The sequence below is a fragment of the Astatotilapia calliptera genome, chromosome 10, assembly GCF_964374335.1.
Source record: "Astatotilapia calliptera chromosome 10, fAstCal68.1, whole genome shotgun sequence".
Lineage (NCBI taxonomy): Eukaryota > Metazoa > Chordata > Actinopteri > Cichliformes > Cichlidae > Astatotilapia > Astatotilapia calliptera.
This window is the reverse complement of record NC_137431.1, coordinates 26,577,441-26,602,029: the sequence shown is the minus strand read 5'-3', so window position 1 is coordinate 26,602,029 and position 24,589 is coordinate 26,577,441. Positions and strand designations below refer to the sequence as shown.

At 40.2% G+C, this 24,589-nt stretch overlaps 3 protein-coding genes across 10 annotated transcripts; 1 reads left to right on the top strand and 2 right to left on the bottom strand.

The window, feature by feature from the left end:
• The first annotated feature begins 50 nt into the window (after positions 1-50).
• On the top strand, positions 51-23,728 carry LOC113030373 (hepatic and glial cell adhesion molecule-like). 4 transcript variants are annotated; one of them, XM_026181783.2, is made up of 9 exons: positions 137-256; positions 13,205-13,414; positions 17,215-17,556; positions 20,896-21,043; positions 21,116-21,177; positions 22,124-22,217; positions 22,291-22,364; positions 22,485-22,558; positions 23,056-23,728. In XM_026181783.2, the coding sequence occupies exons 2-9, from the start codon at positions 13,252-13,254 to the stop codon at positions 23,203-23,205; spliced, it is 1,107 nt and encodes a 368-aa protein (XP_026037568.1). In that variant the 5' UTR covers positions 137-256; positions 13,205-13,251; the 3' UTR covers positions 23,206-23,728. The 4 variants fall into 4 exon arrangements, with proteins under 4 accessions (XP_080163416.1, XP_026037568.1, XP_026037567.1 ...); XM_080307290.1 differs by lacking the exon at positions 137-256 and adding an exon at positions 51-74 and having other exon boundaries at positions 20,896-21,177; XM_026181782.2 differs by having other exon boundaries at positions 20,896-21,177.
• LOC145431323 (uncharacterized) lies at positions 1,319-3,987 on the bottom strand. The gene is made up of 4 exons (XM_080306934.1): positions 3,668-3,987; positions 3,407-3,501; positions 3,237-3,320; positions 1,319-1,381 (listed from the first exon to the last, which is right to left on the bottom strand). The coding sequence occupies exons 1-4, from the start codon at positions 3,828-3,830 to the stop codon at positions 1,319-1,321; spliced, it is 405 nt and encodes a 134-aa protein (XP_080163060.1). The 5' UTR covers positions 3,831-3,987.
• Positions 5,102-12,929, bottom strand: LOC113030378 (serine/threonine-protein kinase pim-2-like). 5 transcript variants are annotated; one of them, XM_080307292.1, is made up of 12 exons: positions 10,778-12,929; positions 10,507-10,601; positions 10,372-10,419; positions 10,042-10,260; positions 9,515-9,692; positions 9,249-9,419; positions 9,045-9,143; positions 8,796-8,923; positions 6,896-7,263; positions 6,692-6,790; positions 6,294-6,568; positions 5,102-6,198 (listed from the first exon to the last, which is right to left on the bottom strand). In XM_080307292.1, the coding sequence occupies exons 1-7, from the start codon at positions 10,956-10,958 to the stop codon at positions 9,049-9,051; spliced, it is 987 nt and encodes a 328-aa protein (XP_080163418.1). In that variant the 5' UTR covers positions 10,959-12,929; the 3' UTR covers positions 5,102-6,198; positions 6,294-6,568; positions 6,692-6,790; positions 6,896-7,263; positions 8,796-8,923; positions 9,045-9,048. The 5 variants fall into 5 exon arrangements, with proteins under 5 accessions (XP_080163418.1, XP_080163420.1, XP_080163419.1 ...); XM_080307294.1 differs by having other exon boundaries at positions 5,102-6,568; positions 10,778-10,962; positions 11,886-12,923; XM_080307293.1 differs by having other exon boundaries at positions 5,102-6,568; positions 7,079-7,263.
• Positions 23,729-24,589: the final 861 nt, after the last annotated feature.

The window sequence follows — 24,589 nt, the reverse complement described above, 5'->3', positions numbered from 1 at the left end:
GTGGGAGGGAGAGCCTGAAAGTATTTAAAGGAGCTCAGTGAACAGGCATGTATTGTTCTGGAGTGAGGAAGCTGGTGAGTGTAGCGTGTGCCTCAGCCAAGCAAGCTGCAGCAGCAGCAGCAGCAGCAGCAGCAGCAGCAGCAGCAGCCTATTTTACTTTTAATTTTGGGAGAAGTGTTCTAGTTGCATCCTGATTCCACTGTTTTGGGAGTCCATTGAAGCTCTAACCCTTGGGGAAATACTGAACCCAGGAAGAGTTAAGTGGTTTTAATGACTTAGTTATCCGTCTCTGTGTATGTTATTTCTAGAAAAAATTGAGGACTTAAACATTTATTGTAATAGTAGCTTAACAGTATCTTAGCTTCACCAACTAGCTTTTTTAATGATTTCCCAAAGTACAAATGCAAACAGAGTCCATACAAAGGCATTTAGAAAGAGTTTCTCCCTTTAATTTGAAGTTAAGTGTTAGCTAATCTGTTAGCTAATCTTAAAATGTCTATTTCTTGCTTTCACTTAACATCAGTGTGTTGAGAAGTCTTACGAATCCTTCTGCAATATATTTGTTTGGAGTGACGTTTGGAAATCTTTCTAAAACATTTCTGGACTATTAAAATTGAGGGTAAACGTTCATTTACCCTCTGAGCTTGCTAAGTGGCAAATATTGGTGCTGTTTCAACTAACACTGCTGTTAAAATTATAAGGGGCAATTAATAAGAAATTGAGAGGGATTTTTATTCTTTGAGATGTTAACGTGATTCAAAGCAACTTCTATGTTGCTCACCATCCTTCTATATTTCCTAAAAACAATGCTGATCTTAGAAGGCAAAAAAAGCAACCCTACCTAATCTCTGCCTCTTCCCTTAATTTAAGACTTGGTGATTTTAATACCACAGTGATGGCATTGATTGTCTGGTGTGCACAGGCAGGAATTGGAGCTTTCCCTGGTAGGATGAAGGAATGTTTCTCCTTTGGGATTCATTCATAAACTCTTGGTAGTGTTGCAGTGAAAGTGGTCAGAGCAGTTGTCTCGGGGGCACATCCCTAGACTCGAGGGGGTTGCTGTTTATACAGTTGCCTTTCTCACTCTTGTGGTTTTCAGTGCATAAATACCCACTGCAAGTAACTGCATGAAGACTAGGGTTGAGATTAGTAAGTTTCTTGGTAAGCAGTCAGTGGGAGAGCTCTAATTAAATTGCACATCATGGATCACTGCTGTTCTCTAAGGCTAGCTTTGTTTAACCTGCATTTGAACAGAATACTTTATTAATCATGTGGTGATAGTTACAATAAGAAGAGTGAAAGAAATCTCCATCCCGGGTCATCCGTGGATCGGGTTTTCCTCCGAGGCGTGGGCACCTATAAGCAGAGTTTTGTCTTTACCCTATAAGATTCAAAATTATTCAAAGTAACACTCAGGTATGCTGTTCAGCAGGTTAGTTACGACGTCGGGAGTAGCTTGGGAGAACAAGGAAACACAGACTGCTTCAGGTTGCCTTCCCAAACCAACTCAAAGGTTTATTCATCATATAACAGTTTATATAGAGGAAAAAGGTTCGTGTGTCAGCAGATTCTCAGTTCAAACTGGTACAAACCAAATAAGGAAGCGTCTTCCTGCCCTCTGAGCAAAGAAGTATCCTTTGTATAGTTTATCAGTTCAGCTACAATTTATGATTATCCCAGCGAAATACACTCCTAGACATAGAATACAGAGTTCTTTCATTAGTGAATTCTGAAACAAACCACCTGGCCTTTAACAAACCCTTTTCTAAGAGATAAAGAAGGGATGATGGGAGTAAGGAAGTGATCTCCGTGGTATTTTCGACCTTGAGGTACCAGCCTGTGATTCTTACACATTAATTCTTGGGTCACAGAGAAAGAGGAAAAAACTAGTAAATGGGCCTTATTGAGTAACAGTTTTCCTGTATAATATCACTATAAAACAATATCCTGTAAATGCTACCATGGTATCAAAATATCACAACAAACAGTAACAGACTGAACTAAATTAATGATATTAAATATAAAAATACTATTTATATTTTTTTAATTATTGTGCCATGGTCCTGTTCCTTGATAGGTGCCATTATTGCTGGTTGGATGTTCTATTCTCAGTGTTCAAGAGAATGCAGAACACAGGTTTGATATCAAATTTCATCAGGTTAATGTGGATCATTAGTGCTCAGTTTTTTGCCATCATGCTTGCTTATCCTTTGTGGGGGTTTTTGTTTGTGTGTTTTTTTTTTTTGTTTTTTTTTTGTGTTACCCTGATAAACAAATTCATCAAAATCTTAATGCTCCTATTTAAAACAAAAAACTAGCAAAACATGCTTGCAAGGTAGAAATTTCATAAATTGGTTGATATATTGGCCATTGTTATTACATTCAAATTGACACACTATTGCAGAATTAAACATGGAGATACTGCTTATTTTAGAATATTTTAATAATCCCTACCTTTTTTTTTTTATAAACTAAAGAATCAAATTATAAGCATGCATGCAAATCAAAACACTGATCCAAAGACTTGCCCACTAAGGTGATATTAGTATTTATTTTTGTTAAGTTTGAAAATGTGTGAAACCTATGGAAGTCAAACAACAGCCTCTAGCTCAGCTGGCAGGGATAGGTGAAGGGAAAGGCTTACATTCAATACAAGTCCACTTGTTCACTTATGACTCTCAAAAGGTTGATTCTGTTCATCTGGACGGGTGTTCTCAGTGAGAGAAATGTTTCTTCACTCATATAAGTGACTCCTTTAGTCTCAGCTGACTGAAGGCTTCCCCAACCTTATAAACAGTACATTTGCACAACTAGCCCACTAAATGAACAATGGGCTGAGAGGTCAACTCCTTGATCATTAACATGCAAACTGTCATGACATTGATCAAATACCATTGATCAGTGGCCATGAGTAGCATGAGAGTTAAAATGGCTGCAACCACAGCATTGTAAGATGTTGACAGATGTACCCTTAGGCACCCTCCTCGATTCAAAGATGGTCTTTCCCTTTTCACATAAGTGACCCAGGGTGATATATAAAACTGTTTTGGGGGGTTTTGTTTTTGCAATTTATTTTATTTTTTTCTGATAGTTTCCAACATAATGGCCACCTCCACTGAAAGACACTTTCCATCCTCAGCCTGTATCACCACCAAATCAAGACAGGATGAGCTTTACTCAAACTCATAAACTTCAGTGATGAATCAGAGTAGTAGTAACTGGTGTTGCTGACTTGCCTTGTTTTCCCAGGAAAATCTTGTTTTTTTTTTTGTTTTTTTTTTGTTTTTTTTTTTTTTTTTTGGAATGTGTTTTATGGCCACCTACAAGAAACAAACAGGATTTTGGTTAGCGCTTCAGAATGATATAGTTTGCATTCTGTTCATGAAAAACATGTAACGATCCTTACCGGTAAATTGTCTGCTTTATGATAGCCAGCAAACACTGATCCAAACCCTCCTTCACCAAGTTGATGCTCCTGGATGTATCTGGCTTCAAATTCAGCTGAACGGACACAATCAAGAACCAATTTGGTTTCATAACGTGTGAGAAAGGACTATGGTACCAGTGTTACCTGAACTCTAACACAAGGGAATATCTAAGATTAAGTATTTAATGAGTGTTAAATTAAGCACAATGTGGTTTGAGGGATTCAGAATTTCAAGCATACCTCTGCCAGTGTTCACCGAGGATGAAGTTGGATCATTCTCCTTGTAGTCCAAAGGCCCCTCGCCAACTCCCCTGCTTGTCACAGACTCTGACAGCCTTGTCCTTTTGCTGAAGGCCTGTTCAGAACTGGCCTTTTGGTTGCCTTGCAGAGCCTGCAGTGCCATTTTGTTTGTTGAAATAAAGGCAGACTACAGATGGCCCTGAATTTATAGTGACCTGTAGCCATTGTCTGCATTGCAGACACTGCATGTAGCAGCAGTAATGACACCTGGTTATGTCATTTGGAGTTCATCAAATTTAATATTGAATCTAAGTGTGACATTGCCAAACGATGTTGGACTCTCTAGTGGTGTGGGGTTTTTTTTTTTTTTTTGTTTTTTGGGGGGGGTCCCCTCCCAAATTAGACCAGGAGTGACATGTTTAGTTGAATGTTCTCATTGCAGTCTGAGTGGTGTCTAAAAAGACATGGCCTTCATAGATTGGGGAACCTAGTCTTGTTAGGAGAGATGGCATCCTACTTTGGATGGAGCAGCTCTCATTTCTAGAAATCTGGACAGTTTATTCATGCTGAAATGGTGGTGCAAGAGAGGCATGCTGGGCTGTTTCGAAGGTTGTCAACTCTTCGGTTTTAGCAGGACATCCTGTATAATGAGCAAAATTGGTTTGTCCCTTTACTTTACCTTAAATGTCCCATACTGACAGTTACCTGCAATGTCACTTTCTGACAACAGATGGCACTCTGATAAATTCTAAATCTGATTTGACCACAGTTGTATCAGGAGTGCTTGTGTCCAGTCATAGCCGTAAGTGATGGTGGTGTGTCAAAGTTGAGACTTTAAACTGTTACAAATGACTTGACCTAAAATCTGACAAATTGGTCAATCGTATCTCTCCAAGAATATCAAGTAATTTGGAACTAGAATCTCTTCTATCAAAGTACCTGCTGCACTCAGTTCCACAATGGCTCTACCCATAAGGGCAACAGAGAGGGAAATTGGTAAAATACCAGTTAATGCATCATGCTATGGAAGCTGCACAAAACTGCTCGGACGATGTCAATCAGCAAGACATGTGGAACATAGGTGTAAAAAGCACAGATATGGGTTGTTGTTGGTTTTTTATTTTTGTTGTTTTTCCTTCAGTAGTTTCTCCTTACACAAGCAATGAAGACAAATAGGCCAGTATGAAACCTGTGCAAGGCAAACAGAAAGCAGTCTAATTGGGGTGGAGGTATCAATAGAAATCTACTGAAGTTTACACGACTAAGTCGGATGATTTCTTATTTTTGTGTCTTTAGGTTAGGCTATGATTGACACTGGAGCTGCTCCATCAGGAGACCGTCAAATATCAAGAAGTCCTGCTGCTCCTGAAAGGGAAGAAAGGCAGTTTGTACAGATGTCTTTAATCACTACAGCCTTATCAGTTGTATTCAATTCATGCAGTACCTCTTCAGATTGAGATGAGTGATTGTGTCAAACCATCAATTTTGTAGAGATTTTCAAACAGTGCCACCTTCATTTAGAATAAACCTTTATTATCCCATGAATGTTACATAGCTCTTATAGCAAGAGGAATATAGACCTAAGCAACTGAAAGTCATATGCATAAATAAGTGTTCAGATATGTACACACGGGGGGGGTGTAGGAATACTGGTGAAATATACAGTGTACAAACAAGATGCAATGAGTAGCAGCAATTAAACCGATGATGAGTAACCATGTTAAACTGTTATAGAGTCTAACAGCTGCTGGCAAGAATGACCTGCGGTAGTGCTCCTTCCTTCACTGTGGGTTCACTGCTGAACGAGCTGCTCAGTGCTCATGCAGGGGATGGGAGGTGTTGTCCATGATGGATATTAGCTTAGTTTCCCCAGTCCCCCTCTGCCATTCCAACGACCACAGCATTTAATAATACAAAAAAAGGCAGATGCCACGACAGAGTCATAAAACGTCCCTAGAAGTCCTGTTCACCTCAAAGGATGTCAGCCGCCGTAGCAGGTGAAGACTACTTAAACCCTTTTTGTAAAGAGCATTTGTATTCATGGAGCAATCTAGTTTGTTATTGAGGTGAGCACCCAGGTATTTGTACTCCCCCACAGTTTCAATGTCCAAACCCCGGATGTTCACTGGTGTAATAGGGGGTGACTTCTTGCTGGAGTCAATCACCAGCTCTTTTGTCTTGCTGGCTTAATGCCAATATGGTTCTGTTCACACCAGCTGAGAACGTCATTAATGACTCCCTGTATTCCAGTTAGTTTCCCTTTGACACCCGACCCACAATGGCGGTGTCGTCAGAGAACTTCTGGAGATGGCAAGTGTCTGTGTTATAACCGAAGTCCGCAGTGAAGAGAAATGGGGCAAGTACTGTTCCTTGTGGGAGCCCTGTGTAACAGACTACCACCTCAGACACGCAGTCCCACATACTGGGGTCTACTAGTAAGGTAGTTAACAATCCATGTGGACAACAGATGGTCCACTCTCACTCCCTGCAGCTTCCCACTTAGCACTGCGGGCTGGATTGTGTTGAAGGCACTGGAGAAATCAAAAACATGACTCTTACATCAGGTGTCTTCATTAGGTGTGAAGTCAGGGCAACGGGTCTGAAGTGATTCGGTTCCTTTGTGTACCTTGTCTTTGGAACTTGCACCATGCAGGAGGTTTTCCATAGCCTGAGGACCCTCACCAGACTGAGGTTGTGGAGACTTGTGAAGAGCTTTGGATGGGGGAGGGAAGGGCTTCTGAGTCAAACCTGTTAAAGAACTGGTGCAATCTATTAGCCCAAACCTGATCTCCAGACTCTGGGCCTTCTCTGCTCGCTGTACTCCATCTGGTGATTGTATTCAGTCCTCTGCACACTGTAGCAGAACCAGTGCTGCAGGTGAATGGAATGTACCCATTTTACCTGATGGTCACAGAAATGTGGGGAAAGAACATAAGAGACTGTCTAGCTTATATTACACGTCACCTTAACAGAAAGCCAAAAATTAATAACTCTGTTCAATATTATCGTGTGTGTGTGCGTTACCATTTCAGTTTGAGAGCCACAGGTGCTGATAGAGTTGCTTCAGAGTGGGACGTTGCTCAGGAACTTTATTTAGACAAGTTCTCAAGAAATGACGGCAATCTGAGGAGCAACCAAAGGAAATGTGGTGAGATCTACAGTGATTTAAGAAGGTGAACTACACCAGACCTGTGCTGACAGTTCATCATGCAAGAGTGTGTTTCTTACTTTTTGAGAGCCTGTTGCTGATCTTTAGTTTGTGCCTGAAACTCTTGGGTCTCAAACTGTTTTCTGTGGAGGCTTTCATAAAGTAGCACTCCCAGCTGCCACACTGTTGTAGGACCAGCACTGTAGCTGAGTGTTAAATTAAGCACACAATGTGGTTTGAGGGATTCAGAATTTCAAGCATACCTCTGCCAGTGTTCACAGAGGATGAAGTTGGATCATTCTCCTTGTAGTCCAAAGGCCCCTCGCCAACTCCCCTGCTTGTCACAGACTCTGACAGCCTTGTCCTTTTGCTGAAGGCCTGTTCAGAACTGGCCTTCCTTTTGGTTGCCTTGCAGAGCTTGGCTGATGTGTTCTGTGGTGCCATTGTGCTGTTTGTTGAAAGAAAGGCAGACTACAGATGACCCTGAATTTATAGTGACCTGTAGCCATTGTCTGCATTGCAGACACTGCTTGTAGCTGCAGTAATGACACCTGGTTATGTCATTTGGAATTCACCAAATTTAATATTGAATCTAAGTGTGACATTGCCAAACGCTGTTGGACTTTTGTGGTTTTGTTTTTGTTTTTTGTCCCCTCCCAAATAAGACCAGGAGTGACATGTTTAGTTGAATGTTCTCATATTGCAGTCTGAGTGGTGTCTAAAAAGACATGGCCTTTATAGATTGGGGAACCTAGTCTTATTAGGAGAGATGACATCCTACTTTGGATGGAGCAGCTCTCATTTCTAGAAATCTGGACAGTTTATTCATGCTGAAATGGTGGTGCAAGAGAGGCATGCTGGGCTGTTTCGAAGGTTGTCAACTCTTCGGTTTTAGCAGGACATCCTGTATAATGAGCAAAATTGGTTTGTCCCTTTACTTTACCTTAAATGTCCCATACTGACAGTTACCTGCAATGTCACTTTCTGACAACAGATGGCACTCTGATAAATTCTAAATCTGATTTGACCACAGTTGTATCAGGAGTGCTTGTGTCCAGTCATAGCCGTAAGTGATGGTGGTGTGTCAAAGTTGAGACTTTAAACTGTTACAAATGACTTGACCTAAAATCTGACAAATTGGTCAATCGTATCTCTCCAAGAATATAAAGTAATTTGGAACTAGAATCTCTTCTATCAAAGTACCTGCTGCACTCAGTTCCACAATGGCTCTACCCATAAGGGCAACAGAGAGGGAAATTGGTAAAATACCAGTTAATGCATCATGCTATGGAAGCTGCACAAAACTGCTTGGACGATGTCAATCAGCAAGACATGTGGAACATAGGTGTAAAAAGCACAGATATGGGTTGTTGTTTTTTTTCCCTTAGTAGTTTCTCCTTACACAAGCAATTAAGACAAATAGGCCAGTATGAAACCTGTGGAAGGCAAACAAAAACTCCATCTTCACATCAGAAAGCAGAGTCTAATTGGGGTGGAGGTATCAATAGAGATCTGCTTAAGTTTACACGACTAAGTCGGATGATTTCTTATTTTTGTCTTTAGGTTAGGCTATGATTTGTCTTGCTGGCTTAATGCAAAGATGGTTCTGTTCACACCAGCTGAGAACATCATTAATGACTCCCTGTATTCCAGTTAGTTTCCCTCTGACACCCGACCCACAATGGCGGTGTCGTCTGAGAACCTCTGGAGATGGCAAGTGTCTGTGTTATAACCGAAGTCCGCAGTGAAGAGAAAAGGGGCAAGTACTGTTCCTTGTGGGACCCCTGTGTAACAGACTACCACCTCAGACACGCAGTCCCACATACTGGGGTCTACTAGTAAGGTAGTTAACAATCCATGTGGACAACAGATGGTCCACTCGCACTCCCTGCAGCTTCCCCCTTAGCACTGTGGGCTGGATTGTGTTGAAGGCACTGGAGAAATCAAAAACATGAACTGGTGCAATCTATTAGCCCAAACCTTTTCTCCAGACTCTGGGCCTTCTCTGCTCGCTGTACTCCATCTGGTGATTGTATTCAGTCCTCTGCACACTGTAGCAGAACCAGTGCCGCAGGTGAATCGAATGCACCACTCTGTACCCATTTTACCTGATGGTCACAGAAATGTGGGGAAAGAACATAAGAGACTGTCTAGCTTATATTACACGTCACCTTAACAGAAAGCCAAAAATTAATAACTCTGTTCAATATTATCGTGTGTGTGCGTTACCATTTCAGTTTGAGAGCCACGGGTGCTGATAGAGTTGCTTCAGAGTGGGACGTTGCTCAGGAACTTTATTTAGACAAGTTCTCAAGAAATGACGGCAATCTGAGGAGCAACCAAAGGAAATGTGGTGAGATCTACAGTGATTTAAGAAGGTGAACTACACCAGACCTGTGCTGACAGTTCATCATGCAAGAGTGTGTTTCTTACTTTTTGAGAGCCTGTTGCTGATCTTTAGTTTGTGCCTGATAAACTCTTGGGTCTCAAACTGTTTTCTGTGGAGGCTTTCATAAAGTAGCACTCCCAGCTGCCACACTGTTGTAGGACCAGCACTGTAGCTGCAACAGCTGTACCACTCAGGAGGAGCATGAGCAACTGTGCCTGCAAAATACAGGAATGAGACCTCATTAAGAAAAGGATTAAAGCAAATGGGTAAACTGGTAAACAAATAGGTAGGCTGAAGCAGGACAACGTACCATAGAACACTTTGAAAGAGTCTTCCTGCACAAAACAGCTAAGGCCAAAGTCAATCAGCCAAACACGTGGAACATCTGAGCCAGTCTCTATTAGAACATTTTCCACCTTAATATCACGGTGAAAGATGTTCTTGTCCTCAAACGCCAATGCTCCAGCGACCAGCTGTTTCAGTATGATCTGAAAGAGGCAAATAAACATGCTGTGTGAGAATTGGGGGTTTTCTATGCATTGCTAGTTCAAAGTGCCATACTGCCATCCCCACAAGGCAGTCCTATTACTGTAATTACTTGTATAAAGATGGCATTTACATGACCAAAATGAAAACTGCAGGACATGTTGCCAATTCCACACTTTGTTTAGGTGCTCAGGAGGTGAATAAATTTAATTCTCCTCCTCAGCATAGCTGAATTATAGGTAAATTTTGTCTGAGGCCTTCAAATGTAGAAATGGTGAAAGGTTACAGGCAATTTAGTATCAGCAATAGAAATGTTTAATACACACTTATAAAGACCCCCAATCATCTTACCTTGGCCACGCCCTCCTTTACACAACCTCCATTGACTTCAATGAACTGAAGGAGGTCCTGTGCAGGGATTGGTTGCTCAAGCACCAGAATTTGCTCCTCCTGTAGATTGTACCAATCCAGCAAGGACACAGATGTCGAGTTCAGCAGCTGTCCAGTTTTTCCATCCTGGAGTTTCAACATAATGGCCACCTCCACTGAAAGACACTTCCCATCCTCAGCCTGCATCACCACCAAATCAAAAGATTGGAGCATTACAGAAACTCAAACTCATAAATAAACATCAGTTATTTCAGTGATGGATCAGAGTAGTAACTGGTGTTGCTCACTTGCCTTGTTTTCCCAAAAAATCTTGTTTTTTGGAATGTGTTTTATGGCCACCTACAAGAAACAAACAAGATTTTGGTTAGCGCTTCAGGATGATATAGTTTGCATTCTGTTCATGGAAAAACATGTAACGATCCTTACCGGTAAATTGTCTGCTTTACGATAGCCAGCAAACACTGATCCAAACCCTCCTTCACCAAGTTGATGCTCCTGGATGTATCTGGCTTCAAATTCAGCTGAACAGACACAATCAAGAACCAATTTGGTTTCATAACGTGTGAGAAAGGACTATGGTAATATGGTACCAGTGTTACCTGAACTCTAACACAAGGGAATATCTAAGATTAAGTATTTAATGAGTGTTAAATTAAGCACACAATGTGGTTTGAGGGATTCAGAATTTCAAGCATACCTCTGCCAGTGTTCACCGAGGATGAAGTTGGATCATTCTCCTTGTAGTCCAAAGGCCCCTCGCCAACTCCCCTGCTTGTCACAGACTCTGACAGCCTTGTCCTTTTGCTGAAGGCCTGTTCAGAACTGGCCTTCCTTTTGGTTGCCTTGCAGAGCTTGACTGATGTGTTCTGTGGTGCCATTGTGCTGTTTGTTGAAAGAAAGGCAGACTACAGATGACCCTGAATTTATAGTGACCTGTAGCCATTGTCTGCATTGCTAGCGACTACTCAGCCTACCTGATTAGTCAGGTGGCTCATTAGCATGAGTGATTACAGGGCTCTGTTCACATTTACCGTAATCCTTTTCAGGGAATTGGAGCAGGGTGAGGCTTTTATGCAATGCCTTTTGATCATGATGATTGAATTTAAAAGTTTCAGGTTGGTTTCTTTTAATGTCCTTTTTAGGTTGCCTGACTGACTATTGTAATGTCTTCAGGCTCTATGTAGTGATAACTGTTTTTAATTATCTATTGGTAATTTTTAAATTCCAATGGTTGATTTTAGTTTCCACTATGTATTACATCATTTTATTCCAAATAGATTACAATATTAACGAGTGACTTTAAGTGGTTTAAGCCACTGCAAAAGTCTTGGATGAGAGGTGAAACATCTTTGAGCAACTTAAAGTCCAGACGCTTTTCTTTCCAAGCTTCTTAAACAATATATTAAAGATTTTCCATTTATCACAATGTAATCAAGTATTATCTTCATTTTAATGACTTTTTAAAACTCTCTTGAGTGTAAGACTCAGCTTTGAGTTCCATGTTTTTAAACAATCAGTTGGAGGCTTAACGTACACATGAATAATTGATGTAGATGGCCATTATACAGATGATTAGAACACAAAGGTGTGAATAGGTGAACTTAAACTGCTCAAAGATAATGACATTGTGACTCTAAGTGGTTTAAGCCACTGCAAAAGTAAAAAGATTTCTCCTTGGGCCCACCAATGTAATCAGTATGCTATATTGCAACTGTTAAAGCACAATGAGGGGGGAAAAAAAAGAGAATACAAGATAATGAAAGAAAACACAAAGCAATGAAACTAATGATCATACAATTACCCACCCTTTGTCACAGCTTCAGCAACAGATGTGTGGAGTTACAAGAGAAGGATCCAAGTGCTGGCACTGGCTTTACTGCGAGTTAACTTTTATTTTCAAATGGTGACAATTCAAACAGAAGTGGAAATGGCAAGGACAGAAACTTAGAAAAACCTAAATTGGGAAAGCTAGCTAAACAAACCTGCAGCTAGAACACGATGACTCAAAGAATTATACACAGGTGGACCAGCAACAAGCAGAGGGGGGAAAAGGGCTTAAATACACAGGTGGTAACAAGGGAGTGAGAAACAGAAACAACTAATTACACATAACGAGATCAAGGAAGCAAAGCAGAACATGCTGACAAAGGACAGGGATTATCAAAGTAAGACAAACACACAGGCTGAACTCAAGACATGTAAGCTTAACACTTGGGACTGGAGGAATGAAACAGAGACAAGACTCACAAAACACAACACCTGAGTAGACACTTAGGGAGGTAAAAAAAAAAAAAAAAAAATAGATCACTAACAGCAAGGAACTAAACAACCTAACATAAACCACTCAGAGAACCTAAACTAAATATTCTTTTAACCCCAAAACACAGTCCAATAGGGACGGAACAGTAGCATAAACACAACAACCAACTGATACAAAACCAAGGAATATCAATCATACACAAACACATGGACACTGGGTCACCCTTTATCTAAAACTTAAACACTCAAGCCAGCAGATGGTGCTGCACTGAACTGAACCGGGAAAAACCAGTTTATTTGTTCAGGATTTTTAATTTTTATTTATTTATTTTTGAGTAATAAACGCAACTATGGGTTTTCTCAGTGGTTGACATGGTCAAGAAGTGGTTGCCTTCTTGTGGCCATGTCCTGGCCCCCACACAGGTTGTAACACATGACTAATGTGACTATGACTGGAAAAGGAGTTTCAGGGTTTTACACAATGCAGCATTTTCTCATAAAATAGAAAGCACCTCTGTTTATTTATTTACTTCTCTTTTAAACCACTGGTATCTTTCTGTCTAAAAATAGTGTATGTTAGTATGATTGTAGATTATATGTGCATTGTCTTTAAAAGTTTAGATGGAAGCAGATTACAATGGATAAAATTGTCTAGGCTACACATTGGGTGCTTTGTCAGTGATAAATGTTTGGTCCAGGATGCCTAATCTCAATGTTTGTATTTTGTTAATTTATGAACACTGAAATCTCACCACAGTGAAGCATTGTTGATATGAAATTTAGTTTTTCCCAATAAAAATGTAGACCCATCTATAGACACACACACACACACACACACACACGCGCTTTTGTCCTCTTTCTACAGTGGCTTTTGTGAACAACATGTACTCAGTTCCAGCAGAGCCTGAATGAATGACTGTGTCCTCCGTCCAACCCAGAAGCACAAATCATGCTGCTCGTCTGGGAGGAAAACAAAGCTTGAGACCCAAGATGAAGGAAGAGAAGGGTGCTCCATTGAAAAACAAAATAATTTACCAGATTTTTTTGCTTGTGTGTTTTGGTTTCTGCAATTCAGGTATGTTACCTTCTTTTATATGGGTGCTTCAAACTTATTCTCCAGATGAGCAAATACTTGCCTAGTACAAGTCTATATATTCTTAATGTACTGGATTATTAGGATTTGTGCATAAAACAATGTGTAGCAGTACATTTGTCTACATGTACTGCTGAAATTTGCAAATCTTTAGAAAACTGAAATTTGCTTCTTTTTAAATGTCATTTTTCATGTTATTGCATCACCAAGTCATTAAATGAACAGATGCTTCTAGTAGATTTTGCAAATTAACAAACATTTTCAGAATAACTGAATTATAGGGGCAGGTGGAGTTTTTATAATTGCCAGCTGTGACGTGGATGGAAATGGCAACAACAGCTCCAGATACGGTTGCATACTTTGATCTAATTAGATATAGTATTGAGAAATACGGTATGATCACTAGTTTCTGATCATTTTTGCAACATTTTGCCTATTTTAAAGTTTCAATGGTATTACAAAAAGTACGGCTTCAGAGAATATATATTTAAATTTAATTACATGAGGTTCTGGGGGTGTTTTGTGCCCATTCTTCTAATTAATAAGGGCTCACAGACTAGAGCCAGTGTTTTCAGCTGTTTTCAGCTGTGGCTGGGTGTCATCACTGTCCTGCCATTGTTGTGGTTAGCAACAGAGTTACTGAGCTGCTCTGTTTCTGCAGAGCTAGCGTGGTGTCTGGATTGCTCCCATTGCTCTTTTCATGAACTGCCAAGAAGGAAATTTCAACAAACAATCCTCACTTTTGTTGGTTCATGCTGGCCCATCCCAAAGTCTAAAAGCCATCACCATGGTAATATAGATCTGTCATGCAAAGGCTTCCAGTATACAACAGTGACGGGGTGCAGTGCCCGCTTTCCCACAATGATAAAGTATTTGGTCTTCATCTAACCACTGTATCACTTCCCAAAGTTAAAATACTGATAAATTATAATATATTTATATAAATTATTTAATTGTGCACAAATTCTTCATTGGCAGTAGATTAGTTGGGCCCTTATTCTATTCAGATAGGTATAATATTCAAAAACGGATGGGTGTGTAGTTACTTTTAAATCATTGAAGCTTTCCAATTGTAAACAATACATTCATTATCAACTTTGTCAAGCTGGAAGGTGTATTAAGGGTTTTTATGTCTTAAAAAAAAGTCACTAGGCTTTCAGGACTGTCCAGTTGCAGCACTTCCTCTTTAAATACTGCTGGTTATATGAATATTACATATTTATAGTTTGCAGAATTTACATTTTTCAGCATAGAGTGTAAAAAGTTAAGATAACTCAGTCTGATTCATAGATATAATATAAACTTATATTTTAAGATTATGCATAGCCTCGCTATTCTTGTGTGTTAATTTTCTACTTACTTTTTCTAGGTTCGTGCATTTGCTTCAGAACATTTCTTATCTCAAGAGTATCATTTTTTTTTTTTAGTTAACATTGAATTGACCCTAATTTATTTATATAGCGCCAAATCACAACAGTTGCCTCAAGGCGCTTTATAGTGTGAGGTAGACCCTACAATAATACATACAGAGAAAAACCCAACAATCATATGACCCCTATTAGCAAGCACTTTGACGACAGTGGGAAGGAAAAACTCCCTTTTAACAGGAAGAAACCTCTGGCAGAACCAGGCTCAGGGAGGGGCGGCCATCTGCTACGACCGGTTGGGGTGAGAGAAGGAAGACAGGATAAAAGACATGCTGTGGAAGACAGAGCCAGAGATTAATATCAGCAGAGAGGTCTATTAACACATAGTGAGTGAAAAAGGTGACTGAAGAGGAAAAACTCAATGCATCATGGGAATCCCCCAGCAGCCTACACCTGCAGCATAACTAAGGGAGGATTCAGGGTCACTTGATCCAGCCCTAACTATATGCTTTACCAAAAAGGAACGTTTTAAGCCTAATCTTGAAAGTAGAGATACTGTCTGTCTCCCGAATCTAAACTGGAAGCTACTTCCATAGAAGAGGGGCCTGAAAACTGAAGGCTTTGCCTCTCATTCTACTTTTAAATACTCTAGGAACAACAAGTAAGCCTGCAGTGTGAGAGCGAAGTGCTCTAATGGGGTGATATGGTACTACAAGGTCATTAAGATAAGATGGGGCCTGATTATTTAAGACCTTGTACGTGAGGAGCAGGATTTTGAATTCAATTCTGGATTTAACAGGAAGCCATTGAAGGGAAGCCAATACAGGAGAAATATGCTCTCTCTTTCCAGTCCCTGTCAGTGCTCTTGCTGCAGCATTTTAGATTAACTGAAGGCTTTTCAGGGAGTTTTTAGGAAATCCTGATAATAAAGAATTGCAACAACCAGCCTAGAAGTAATGCATGAACTAGTTTTTCAGCGTCACTCTGAGACAGGATGTTTCTAATTTTAGAGATGTTGCTCAAATGGAAGAAAGCAGTCCTACATATTTGTTTAATATGTGCATTGAAGGACATATTATGGTCAAATGAATTATGAAGGTTCCTCACAGTGTTACTGGGGGACAAGGTAATGCCATCCAGAGCAAGAATCTGGTACCATATTTCTAAGATTTTCAACTTAAAGCTTCATTATCTTTATTTTAATCAGTAAAATTCAGGAAACTCACGGCAGCAGAAAAATAACTTCAACTATTTTAAAAAGACATTTTAAGTACAAAAACACTAAAAACAATTTTTTTCTTTTTATGGTACAAATGTAAAGTAGCCACAAAAAATCTTAAACTTTAAATAGAATTTTAATCTTATACAACCAAATCACAAAACAGTCTTGTAGTATTTTATGTTGTAAGGTCAACCTTACATTGCTGTAGATATGAATTCAGGGTCATATAAATAACTCACTGGGAAAAGTTAGGAGGCAACAGTATCTCAACCACCAAGCTAAAGAAGGGCAGCCAAGGGAAGTAAGCAGACAAAAGAATAGCATAAAGAAAGAAGTCTAAAAATTACATGTTGAAGCAAAAACCTTCACTGAAATATTTGAAAAGCATCAAACATTAGAAAGATTCTCACACACATCTAGTTTTGACTAGAATATCATACCAGTTATGCAACCTCCAGTCTTTATTTGGGAGGAGCCCATTTACAGGTTGCGCTGCTTGCAGTTGCAACAGAGGAAACTACAGGACCAGTTACAGAGGTGTGGCAACAAGCGCAGTCACATAATCTGTTTTGTGATGTTTTACATGATTAGTTGTTGTTCAACTAACTTAAACTGCTGATAATGCTGCCCAGATAAACCTAATCATTCAAAATTTGTTCTCTTAAGAAGATGACCTAAAACTAACAAACTCTTGCAGTCTTTGAAGTGTTTAGAGAATTTAAAGTATTCACTGTTGAGATTGGCTATGAAATAGTGGAGTGGGATGATTTTAAAGTAGCCTACACAACATTTCTGTATTCAGTTACCAGTTTATTAAGTATACTTAGTAGAAAAAAAATATTATTATAAAAAAAGATTTTTCAAGATGAAAAAGTTTTACCTTTTTTCAGAGTTGCTGATTGAGTTCTGATCATCTGGGTGTAGGCGCCTCTAATTAATGGTGGAGAGTGTTGGTGTAGAGCAATGACTGTTTTCTACAGTTATTGGTGTAGAGCTGCATGATGCTATTTTTCATGCCAGTGTAGTTGTTGTAAAGTGCATTAGGAATATTTGATGGAAAAACATTGTTCCCCAAAATCTGGCTCCCCAAAAAGCCAGTCATCTTAAAACTCTGTAAAAGTTAACTGATACTAGAATTTGTTTAAAATGGAAAAGAAACTTCTCATGGACCTTTCTTCTTTGTTTCTGTGCAGGTGGAGTGTTGGCAGTGAATATGACTATCCCAAATACTCTCATTAGAGGTAAATTAGGAGGGGAGGCCCTTCTGTCAGTCCGCTATGATAGTTTCAGCTTAGACCTGCCAGTTATCAAGTGGCTACTTAAAAGGGAAAAATCTGTCACGGTTGTCCAGTCAATTGGAACGGACATCATTGGGACGCTGAGGCCCGAGTACCGGGATCGTATCCTGGTATTTGGGAATGGGACTCTGCTTCTCCACAACCTCAGATTTGCTGATGATGGAACATATGACGTAGAGATCTCCATCACAGATGATACCTTTCCAGGAGAGGGCAGCATCACACTCACTGTGGATGGTAGGAGGACATGTCCATTTGTACAATTCTGTAATGTTTTCAGGTGTAAAAGCACATTTTATTAACCCTTGTCTGCTGTTGCAGAATGCAATACTATCAGTTTTAATATATATAGAGAGATGTGTTTATTGTCTGAACTATAAGTTTAAACCATGATGATTCAAAACACTTACCTAGACTGTAAAAAAGCCATTAGTGAACTGTTCAGCATGAAAATTTGGAGCTAAACCTGCTGAACTATAATTTAACACTCATATTTATCTTTCTTTCCTCCTGCTATGCTGCCTATGAGTCTTTGTGGCTCTTTGTTCATATTGCACACCATTAGTCTTGCTCTGAGTTCAGGTTTCTGAATCATTGTGTGTTTCAGACGTACTCAAACACTCAGGCGCTTCTGCAAACATTTTATCCCACAATGCAAAAGATTTTATTAAACTGTACTGCACTGTTCACGCTTTGTAATCAGCTTTCTTTCCAGACAGTTTTAAAGTCCTTACACATTCACATGTTTTTCTCTTTGCCTGATTGGGCTACTGTTCAAGTTGTAGGTGGCTGAAAGAATGCTGGGAATCTCATGAAGTCACTCCATGAATTATTTGGCTGTACTGATATGTCGGCTGTTAGCAGACAGGCACACAGATGTAAATCATCTAATTTTTATTAGCATAAATTTATGGAACAATAATTAACTTTAACTTTATTTTTCCTTTACTTTTTAGGCTCTGAGACATTTTGTTGAGACTTTTTCATCGATATTATTTGAGATGAGCATGCAAATGCTCATGCCAGCTCAAACTTTTTCCACAATAGTTTGAGCTGGCATGAGCAGCAAGTGCTGTTTTGCTTGTTGAATTTAAATGGAATGCAAACCACTGGCATAAACAAAATAAATAAATAGTTCCAGAGGCGAGGTCACTGAGGCAGTTAAACAACTTCTTGGTGGCAGAGCCCCTGGTGTTGATGAGGTCCGCCCCGAGTTACTGAAGGCTCTGGACGTTGTAGGGCTGTCCTGGTTGACACGCCTCTACAATGTTGCATGGAGATCAGGGGCAGTACCCCTGGACTGGCAGACCGGGGTGGTGGTCCCCATCTTTAAGAAGGGGGACCGGAGGGTGTGTTTCAACTACAGGGGGATCACGCTCCTCAGCCTCCCTGGGAAAGTCTATGCCAGGGTGCTGGAAAGGAGAGTTCGTCCGCTAGTCGAACCTCGGATACAGGAGGAACAATGCGGTTTTCGTCCTGGTCGCGGAACACGGACCAGCGCTTTATCCTCTCAAGGATACTTGAGGGTGCATGGGAGTTTGCCCAACCAGTCTACATGTGTTTTGTGGACTTGGAGAAGGCATTCGACCGTATTCCTCGGGGTGTCCTGTGGGAGGTGCTGCGGGAGTATGGGGTGTCTGGCCCATTGCTATGGGCCATTCGATCCCTATACAACTGTTGCAAGAGCTAGGTTCGCATTGCCGGCAATAAGTCGGACTCGTTCCCGGTGGGTGATGGGCTCCGCCAGGGCTGCCCTTTGTCACAGATTCTGTTCATAATTTCTATGGACAGGATTTCTAGGCGCAGCCAAGTGGCGGAGGGCTTTCACTTTGGTGGCCTCAGAATCTCATCTCTGCTTTTCGCAGATGATGTGGTTCTGTTGGCTTCATCGGGTGAGGGCCTCCAGCTCGCACTGGAATGGTTTGCAGCCGAGTGTGAAGCAGCGGGAATGAGGATTAGCACCTCCAAATCTGAGGCCATGGTTCTCAGCCGGAAAAGGGTGGAGTGCCCACCCTTTTCGGGGATGAGTTCCTGCCCCAAGTGGAGGAGTTCAAGTATCTCGGGGTTTTGTTCGCGAGTGATGGGAGAAGGGAGCCGGAGATCGACAGCCGGATTGGTGCGGCGGCTGCAGTGATGCGGATGCTGCACCGGTCCGTCGTGGTGAAGAGGGAGCTGAGTGTAAAAGCGAAGCTCTCAATTTACCGGTCGATCTACGTCCCTACCCTCACCTATGGCCACGAGCTGTGGGTAGTGACCGAAAGAACAAGATCGCGAATACAAGCGGCGGAAATGAGCTTCCTCCGAACGGTGGCTGGCCTCTCCCTTAGAGATAGGGTGAGAAGTTTGGCCATCCGGGAGGGGCTCAGAGTAGAGCAGCTGCTGCTCCACATCGAAAGGAGCCAGCTGAGGTGGTTCGGGCTGACAAGGATGCCTCCTGGGCACCTCCTGGGGTTGGTGTTCCGGGCATGTCCCACCGGGAGGAGGCCCCGGGGAAGACCCAGGACACGCTGGAGAGATTATATCTCTTGGCCGGCCTGGGAATGCCTTGGTGTTCCCCCGGATAAGCTGGAGGAGGTGGCTGGGGAGAGGGAGGTCTGGGCTTCTCTGCTTAGGCTGCTGCCCCTGCGACCCGGCCCCAGATAAAGCGGATGAAGATGGATGGATGGGATGGATAGTTCTAGTCAGGTTTTGGAAAACACTTATATAAACTGATAAAAGACTTAATTTATCTCACAGTAAAAGGTGAAGATAACAGGAATGGAGAGGTCAACCAAACTAAATGAATGCACACCAAACCTTTTATCTGTGTATATAAAACAAATATATAATAGTGAGTATAGGTGTGGCCAGCAGAGACATTCACATCAGCTCAGGTTGAACAGTTTGCAGACAACGTTGAAGAGGCAAGGCTGAGGTGGTTTGAACATGTGCAAAATGAGGGATAGTGGATATATTACACAAAGGATATTAAAGTTACCAGGCAGGAGGCAACTTTAGACCACAAAGAAGATTTGTGCCTTTAGTGGATAGCAAGGGATAGTGTGAAGCTGTGGCGACCCCTAAAGGGACCATGCAAAAGGAGAAGATTAATATATTGTCTGATGTTATGATAGAAGTTATTCCCTGAGAAATTATAAGTAATAGACTGACTTCTTGAAACCAAGCACACCATTGTTTTTCTTGTGACATTACCAATAAGTTTGATGTGTCACATGGCCCTCTTCCTATTGAAAAAACAAAAGTTGTATCCAAGATGGCCGACTTCTAAATGGCCCCCCTGGTCACCACCCATCTTGAGGAGTTTGCCCCCTCTCATATACTAATGTGCCACAAACAGGACTTTAATATCACCAACTATTCCCATTTTATTACGGTGTATCCATATAAATGGCCCACCCTTTAGAAAAAAAAAAACTAATATTCTTGGCATAATTTATTTCAAAAGTTCCTTCAGTGTTTCTTGCATGTGTAAAGACTACAAGAAAGAAACGACTTCAAAAAAGGACAGAAGCATGTTTATTGTTTTTATCTGCTAACATATCCAGAACTATTGTATCTACTGTCTCTTGTATCCAGAATCTATATCCAGGCCTTATATCAACATGGAGTCTTCATCATTACTGGAGCTTAGCGAAAATGTTGTCCTCAACTGCTCTCATGACAATGGAACCAGGACTACATACAGGTGGTTCAAAGGTGGAAAACTCCTGACCAATGAGACAAGGTTCGTGTTTTCTCCTGATCAGAAGCTTTTGACCATCAAGCGGGTGTTGATGGCAGATGATGATGTCTACAGCTGCACAGTGGAGAATCCGGTGGGAAATATGACAAGTCTGCCAATTAGACTGACTGTATACAGTAAGTAACACTGCCTTAGTTAGTTATTGCAATGTCAACAAGGGTTAAAAACATCATGGTAGACACAGAGACATGGGCAGCAGATTTCAGTTGAATTCAGTTTTATTTTTATAGCCTCAGTTCAAAACAAGTTTCATCTCAAGGCCTGTAAATAATTGCACAATTTAATAAAGGTGGTGATTTTGACTACTAAGTATTGCAGTGCACTGCCTAAAATATTAAATTCAGTAGTATAATTTCAGGTGTTTAGTTTTTGTTCCGTTAACAGTTTAATAGCTCATTTGAAAGACTGGTTCAGGCTGTCCTGAGGGTGACATAACTTATATAACTATGCAGCTGTAAGAACACAGCAGGTCTACATAAAGTAAAGAAAATAGTTCCTTCAGTTGATCAGAGAGGATGCTTTTCTACATTACTAAATTTTCCCTAAATCTTTTGACAGATTTCTCTCAGAAATTACAAATGTCTGCCTTCTGGTAGGGATGGAGGAAAAGTCTGAGGTTTTTGAAAGCCAAAGAAAGGTGTCTTTGAAAGACCTGCATAATGCATTGCGTATCTGCCATTCACAGCAGACACATGAGGCATGGAGCAGGTCGTCAAAGACACAGCTCAGTAAGTAAGTAACATCTCATGACTCAGATCTCTGGAGGAGCGGGAAAGTAATATAAAAAAAACCACAGTTGGCCACAGTTGACTGTTGTTAAAAGATCAAGTTTAAGCAGGGTTGACAACATATACATTGCTCATCAATGATAATGTGATAGTGATGTGAAAGGCTGGTACAAACAGTACAAAAATAGTGAAAAGCAGACCCAGAAGGTATATGTGTGTCACATGGGCATAAAGAGAAGGAATACTGTGTGTTATACCATTCGCTCTAGTTGCACATTTTGTTTTGTCAGTGCCTGTGTTGTTCATTAATTGTAATCTTGTACATTCTAAACAGAAAGAAGTTCCCTTTATATCATCCTTTCTACTGGAGGCATCTTTCTTTTGATCACCTTGGTGACTATATGTGCCTGCTGGACACCTTCTAAAAAGTAAGACTGGCTATTAAATAATTGAATTCAATGCCAAGTATCACAAAACTGATCAAATATTTTGTCTACACAGACCAAGACAGCCCCCTAGAAAGCACCTCTCCAGGTTTTATAACCGCTCTCACCAAACACCAATCAATCACACAGGTAAAGTATAGCTGTGACGACAGTTATGAAATGTGAAAACGAAGTGTGAATTTGTATTCAAATAATAATAAATTTGAATACTAATTTATTTATTTATTTATTTATTTTACTTCATCACAGATTGTGTGCTTCCAAAAATGCCACAGCACAATGGGATAAATGCAGTAACTTCACTTTATATCCTCCAGCAAAAGGTAACACTTTTCATTAACGGTCTTATTTTGTTACATTCTGTGAGTCGTGAATAACACCACAACAAATCTGAAGCAATCTGAAACTATCATCTAACAAATTTTGTCTTCTATTGCATAATCTTTAGGCATAAAACCCACAAGTCACTACAAGGAATACATGCAACATTATGTTCTGGCAAAAAAAGTACTAAGGAATGTTTATAAAACTCAAGGCTAGCCAGTTTAATAGCTGCATGGACAGACAGACCAGCTATAAGGTGCTCATTATAAACTGTCTCATTAGCTGCATATACTTCAAAACCAAGCTATCAAAGTCTTTTTGGTCATTTAATAGCACCTTATCAGTCTCACAGGCTAAGCTCAGTAAACCGAAACCAGTGAGTTTCGCTATTAGGTAATCTGAGAGCCATCTACACAAATAGCCACAATGAAATTTAATAAAAGTAAAATATTACTTTTGGAGAGTGAAGTTGGGCTCATGTCACTGTGTTTTGCAGGATCCTTCCACAGATGACTCCTCCAGCAACAGTATTGGATCTCCATCTGAACTTGACAACCCACCATGCTACACCACTTCCCCCACATATACTGATCCTATTACTCTTACTGCTGGTTCCCCTGCTCACATCTCCCGTAAGCATACCTGATGGGTCATCGGTTTAAACAGTCCACAGTACAACAAACAGAAGGTTACATGCTCTATATTCTACTGCTCCGAAATGCAAAGTACTCTAGACATCGTGGAGAGTGTCGTAAAATGAAGAAAATGCTGTGAATTAAACACTGTAACTTAAATAACAGTTGTTTTAAAGTTTAGTAGCACAGCCTGGAATGAAATATGAGGACAGTTTGACATTAGAGTCAAAATGTTTCAGTTTTTATGATTTACATTTTTTATTTGGTTTGTTACTCAACACCATTGCAGTTTGTTACATGTCAATTCCAGACAATTCCAGACATATAACTGACTTGTTATCTCTCTGTTATGTCAAATTTTTTGTATACATAAAAATACAGATTACTTTGTGAAATAATGTAAATTAGTATTTTAGTTCTACTAGATTGCTTAATTTATGTGTATACAGTGACAAAACCATGTTGGGGTAGGATAGGGGGCCATGGTATTTGAATTTTATACATACTTTAATAAAAATGTAGAATTATCAGAAATTTGTCTTTGTGGTATTTTGGAAAGACTGACCTGTGCCAGTTGACTTGAACAAGTAGCGTCCTTGTTTGCTTGTCATTTATCATGGATAGATTAGTAGATTTAATTTTTAACAACATTTGCCTCAAGCTGCTTTATATTGCAAGGTAAACCCTCTACAATAATACAGAGAAAACAGGGAAGATCCCATCAGATGACAGTGACACAACTGTCATTGATGTCCACTACCGCTGATCAAAAAGAAGTTTTCATCATAACTATGTTCCCATTTTAGGACATGGGTGTCTAATTTTTACTTACCAGTCTATACTAATCGGTCTTGAAGGACGTAGGCCTTGTTACAGAGGTAAATTTCAAATGTTCAGCATGAGCAGGAGGAGGAAAAATGTGGTACTTTTAACAGTTTTGCTTTCTTTATACATAAAGAAATGGTGTAATTTATGCCATGTTCCTTCATGCCTAAGGCACTGAACATTATCCATATCAACATGAGTATCCTTCTATTTTTCAACTCTTGGGCTGCATTCAGACCCAGGGGAGTAAAGCTAACAATTTTGACTTCTCCATTGTACAGAAATTGATAATAGAGCATAGTACTGTGTTTTTTGTTTTTGTTTTTTTTATGTCACTTACCTTAATACTGGGAGTACAAGGGAGCAAATTTGAAAAATTGATACTAGAGCATAGGACTGTGTTTTTTTTGAATGTCACTTACCTTACTGTTGGTAGATCCAACGCTGTTGGACCATGGGATTGCACCCAACTTTTTCTCTGAAAATTGTCCTAACCTGTCTGGAACATGTCTTATGTTCGCTGTGTGTTACACTGCATGGGCACCTATAGCTACTGACTTAGAACCCTTC

Bases quoted from the DNA above. Each gene is read 5' to 3' on its own strand.
- LOC145431323 (XM_080306934.1), bottom strand. From the start codon at position 3,830: ATGGCACTGCAGGCTCTGCAAGGCAACCAAAAGGCCAGTTCTGAACAG. The intron at 3,321-3,406 runs GTAAGGATCGTT...TGTTTCTTGTAG, and splicing joins ATAAAGCAGACAATTTACCG to GTGGCCATAAAACACATTCC. The intron at 1,382-3,236 runs GCAAGTCAGCAA...TGAATCTTATAG, and splicing joins GATTTTCCTGGGAAAACAAG to GGTAAAGACAAAACTCTGCT.
- LOC113030378 (XM_080307292.1), bottom strand. From the start codon at position 10,958: ATGGCACCACAGAACACATCAGTCAAGCTCTGCAAGGCAACCAAAAGG. The intron at 9,693-10,041 runs GTAAGATGATTG...TGCCTCTTTCAG, and splicing joins TAAAGGAGGGCGTGGCCAAG to ATCATACTGAAACAGCTGGT. The intron at 9,420-9,514 runs GTACGTTGTCCT...TGTATTTTGCAG, and splicing joins CTCTTTCAAAGTGTTCTATG to GCACAGTTGCTCATGCTCCT.
- LOC113030373 (XM_080307290.1), top strand. From the start codon at position 13,252: ATGACTGTGTCCTCCGTCCAACCCAGAAGCACAAATCATGCTGCTCGT. The intron at 13,415-17,214 runs GTATGTTACCTT...GTTTCTGTGCAG, and splicing joins TTTTGGTTTCTGCAATTCAG to GTGGAGTGTTGGCAGTGAAT. The intron at 22,365-22,484 runs GTAAAGTATAGC...ACTTCATCACAG, and splicing joins AACACCAATCAATCACACAG to ATTGTGTGCTTCCAAAAATG.